General features: G+C 43.5%; 1 protein-coding gene across 1 annotated transcript in view; it reads right to left on the reverse strand.

Moving 5' to 3' along the window:
- Nucleotides 1-5,000, reverse strand: part of grid2 (glutamate receptor, ionotropic, delta 2) — a gene marked incomplete at both ends in the record, with an annotated part of 386,075 nt that overhangs the window by 73,790 nt on the left and 307,285 nt on the right. Inside the window, one exon of the mRNA XM_079730216.1 lies at nt 1,069-1,170. Coding sequence (XP_079586342.1) covers nt 1,069-1,170 — 102 coding nt within the window. The remainder of the gene's footprint in view (nt 1-1,068; nt 1,171-5,000) is intronic.

Here is a 5,000-nt window from a genome sequence, read left to right on the forward strand (position 1 = left end):
CTTCTCTCTATCTGTATCTGCTCTCTATCTCTTTTTTTTCTGACATATCTGTTCTCTATCTATGATACATCTATTCTCTCTGTCTATCTCTTCTACATCTGCTCTCTACATATTTTCTCTATCTCTACTGTATCTCCTCTCTATCTCTTAAACATCTGCTCTCGGTCTCTCCTATATCTGCTCCCTCTCTTGCTAATGTATTTTCTCCATATGTGTAATATTTATGCTTGCTATCTGTTCTCTCTCTAATATATCGGCTTTCTTTCTGGGATATATCCCTCTATCAGTGCCTTTCTCTTCAAAGTGAAGGATATGAAGGATTTACCACAGTGAACCTTTAATGCACTCATGAGAGTCACTCAAATCGATGCTGTGGGCGAGACATAGCGAGAGCTGGGGCTTCACTCTCATACACACCACCCTTCCTTCCCCAGTTCCTGAATCACACACTAATGAGATTATAGCCTGGTTTGTTAGATAGATTATCTTGTTTTCATTAATGTGGTGGTTGCTCTTAGCTTTCTTTAGCTGTGTTGGTTGGTAGCCGGTATTACAGCCAGTGTAACACAGAGGAATGGAGGGCGACTTGAGTCCTGTCTGGTCAGCTACATTCTGACCAGCCCAATCCATTCATCTATTGTCCTCTTACATTTAACCTGAGTCTATACTTCCAGATTGTTCCCCATCTCTCCTATGCCCATATTAATTCAGACATATCCACCTCAGTAGCGGTGATCTCTTGGTATTCTGCCGCGAGTGCATATAGGTGCCATGTGCCCACTTTGCAACTAATGTAGTAATAACACTACATTTGATTGAGTGCTGTGCAAAAATAAATATGAAAAGACACCGTGACAGAGGCAGACAGCGAGAGGGACGGAGGGAACATTACGTCCCAAACAAATGGGCCCATTAAAAATCCTACCTTCGAAAAAAAAACAAAAAAAACGTTGGGTTTGTCTCAGGTCATTTCTGGGGACATGGAACGTTGCCCGACCGGCGTGCACCTAATGAAATCACACGGAGCAGCGTGTCCTCAGGACGCCAGCGGGGAGGTCACACACTCACCAGCACCGTGACGACACGCAGCACCACCCCCCGCATGTTGTTCTCCAGCTTCCTGTCCGACAGCGTTCCGTTCAGACCGTGAACCGGGTCCCATGTCGCCAGCTGTAAAACACACACAAACACACACATGCACACACGCACACACATACACAAACAAAACACACAGAGTAGAAAACAGAAATTAAGGTATGCTGTTAGACATCTTCAATGAACCCTTTGTTCTTTTTTTTAAGAAAGATAAATGGGGGCTTTGGTCTGGGGGGGCGGGGGGTGCATTTCTGTGATCAAACCAGCGCTGACTTTTCATGACTGCTTGGCTGCAATCTAAGCATGAGACGCCTGCTGCCAGGGTTTATACGATTGCATCACACCCTTCCTCAGGACAAGTTTGTTTTGAGGTCCCAAACCAAGCCTGGCTTCCACTGAACTGACGCCTTCAGCTTTCAATGAAATATTGTCTGTAGCTTCAAAGATCAGACTTGGTGGATTTGCCTTTCGAGAAGTTGACAAACAATATCAAGTACATGAAAACTCGTTTTATCTTTCCTTCTCTCTCTCTTTGACACTATCGCTCTATATACATATATACTGCAGACACATTCACTCAATTCTCTATTGCGTTGTATTGTAATGTATTAATGTTATTAACGCCTGAAGGGGGAGCTGTGGAGCTAGGATATACAGGATTTCATTAAACTAAAACCAAGAGAACAAGCAGAGGATGCTCCTTCCCGCTCACGCACGCGCACCCACACATGCAAACATTCTCTCTCACACACACACACACACACACACACACACACACACACACACCCCCACACACACACACACACACACACACACACACACACACATATTCCTTTATAGAATTCACAAAAAGGTATGTTTAATCCTTTTTTTCTTTGAAGTCTATTTGTCAGAAGATAAACCTGCTAACCTTTACTATAGGAATCAAAAGCTTTTACTCCTGTAATTGTTCAACTTTTGTTGTCCTGTCCTTTCCTCTCCCTGGCGAAATCTCTCTATCTGACAATCTCTCCTTCTGTCTTACACTCCCTGACAGAATCTACTCCTTACATTGGAACAAATCATAGCTATCGTGTGTTATGTTCCTGTTTCATTTTCATTTAAAATTTCATTCAAAATGAAGAACCTAAGGTCTTAAGGCAAGAAGACAGACGTAGACAGAGAGATATATACATACAGAGCACGGCCATGTACACAGACAAACTGACCCACATACAGAGAGACGGTCATACAGATGGACAGACAAACAAACCCAAACATAGACAGAGAGATGGATGTGCGAATAGCAGACATGAAGTACATACAGACAGACAGACGGATGGTTGGACAGACAGGCTGGCTAACTGTCTGCTTGTATGTCCGTTTGTCTGTTTGTAATCTGGCAGATAGACAGACAGAAGGACAGACACACTGAAACACAGACGGCGGGTTGAAGGTTGAGTCTAACACAGTCGCTGTCCTTAAGTGTTTATAAAGAAACCTGTGATAGTATTATCGATGGAACATTAGCGGTGTGTGTCCCTGTGGGGCACAGATACAGTAGTGGCGCCGTCATAGTGTGACCTCTACGTGGGCTTTCAACCTTTACAGCCAACACACAAGGGTAAGGGGGGGACAGACAGACAGACAGGCATACACATTATTGATGTATGTATATGTGTGTGCAATCACACACATACACACACATACATACACATACATACATCAATAAACATGCATGCACACAACCACAACAATCGACGCAAACAAACTCATCCATAATAACATACCCAATGTATACTATGAACACACAACTAGGATACCAATTCCACGTTGAACACTGTCCTGGTCTGTGCAGCACTAAACACAATTTACATTCACCCTGATACAATGAGCTGATAAGGATAATAACTATGCCTTATTAATCTACAGAGAATTACCAATGAACAGCAACAAGAGAGGGCATTACCTGTTATTAAACGTGATTGGCAGCCAAGGACAAACCACTGCAACTATTATTCTCCTTGAGCAAGGCATTTACAACTTTGAGTCCCCTGCTCAGAGCGTCCTTCTAACGGAGGGGCGGAAGGCAGCCAAGGCTTCTCTCTCGGCGGCAATCTGTCAAACGTTCATCAGTCACAGTCAAAGCTATCTGGTTATCTGGTGGCCTTGTCAAGTCCCAACACTGAGTTCCTACAGAAATGGTCTCACAAATCAGACTTTAGGTTTCATATTTAAAGTACGACTGCAGACTAGCTTAAACATAGGGGAACGGAGTATATATGTTTTTTTCACTTTGTATTTGTTCTAACCAATCATGTTGCTGGAGGGGGCGATCTGCAAGCGCATAATTGGCAAACACAAACTCGGCCAACAGTAGCAAACTGTAAAAAAGTGTCCGTAAAGGTGTCCAATAACACTGCATAGACTGGCCACTATAGAAACACACTTATTCAAATTCCCTTCTTCATCCAACTTCATCCACTCGCAAAATATTGTTTTATTTGGGAGGATATCTCCGTAACGAAGGAGGAAACAAGACGTAACTCCTCCCCTAGCAGTTCCTGGGTTGTGTCCCATTTCCTCCACAGAAGTTCTGCTATTAGTGGGACTGCTGAATCCAAGATAACAGCAAACATAATATGCAAATAGAGAGACATGAACAATGGGTAGAGAGAGAGAGTATTTTGTGTTTGCCAATTACATGAATCCATTCAAACCTCATGAGGACAGAGCAAGGGAAGAGAGTAGAATGACAATGATTACCGTGAACAATTAAAGAAAAACAAAAAACTTAACAACTGCAATATTTCATCATAATGGGTTATGGTAACTTATCAAAATATTTATGTATTTATTCCATACGGATGCTGTTTGTTTACAACCAGGTTTATTTGTGTGGATGTAAATGTGTGTGTGTGTGTGTTGGTGTGTGAATGTGTCTGTGTGCATGCATTGCTGTATGTGTGTGAGTGAACAGTCTGCATTTATGCATGATCAGAACCCTAAAATGGCCGTCCTGACTATGAGAGAACCCACTCTCGCCGCTTATCTTCACAGCGCCAGAAAAAAGCCCATTTTCCCGCTGATAGTACGAAATGGGTCTGCCTAGCTAGGGATGTGCATGTGAATGTGTGAGTGTGTGAGTGAGTTTTGATGATGATGTGTGTGTGTGTGTGTGTGTGTGTGTGTGTGTGTGTGTGTGTGTGTGTGTGTGTGTGTGTGTGTGTGTGTGTGTGTGTTTATGAGTGTGCATCACTGTGCCTGGCTGGCTATTTACTTTGCCATCCCAGGACCTTGAGACACTGTTATTTGCTTCAAATAATACCTTGAGTCCTATCAGTCTGGAGCTAGCGGCTATGCCTTATACTTCACGTTGCCCATCATCATAACCCCTCTCTGCACCGCACCCCTTTTTGATGGACAATAAACCAGGAAGTAGAAGTGGTCAATCAGGACACACTCCATAATGAAGTTTGAGGCATCCCTGGGCAAGGGGTAGCCACACCAATATAAGACACACACGTGCACGCCACACGCACAAACACACACACACACACACACACACACACACACACACACACACCCACACACACACACACACAAAGAGAGCCAGCAACAAATGTCTACAAATGCACACGCGCACATACTAGGTACACAAACAAAATACAAACAAATAGTACACACACACACACACACACACACACACACACACACACACACACACACACACACACACACACACACACACACACACACACACAAAGTAAACACACATACAGTACACAGGGGTGCTAGAATAACCAAAGCTCAACCCAATCAACACGGACCAGTGAACTCTATCAAGCAGCCCTGCTATGCTCTGATATGCTAAGCTAACTGAGATCATAAAGGCCAAACACAAACACACACACACGCTTCCATCT

The sequence above is a fragment of the Pollachius pollachius genome (genome assembly GCF_949987615.1).
Source record: "Pollachius pollachius genome assembly, chromosome: 1".
Classification (NCBI taxonomy): Eukaryota; Metazoa; Chordata; class Actinopteri; order Gadiformes; family Gadidae; genus Pollachius; species Pollachius pollachius.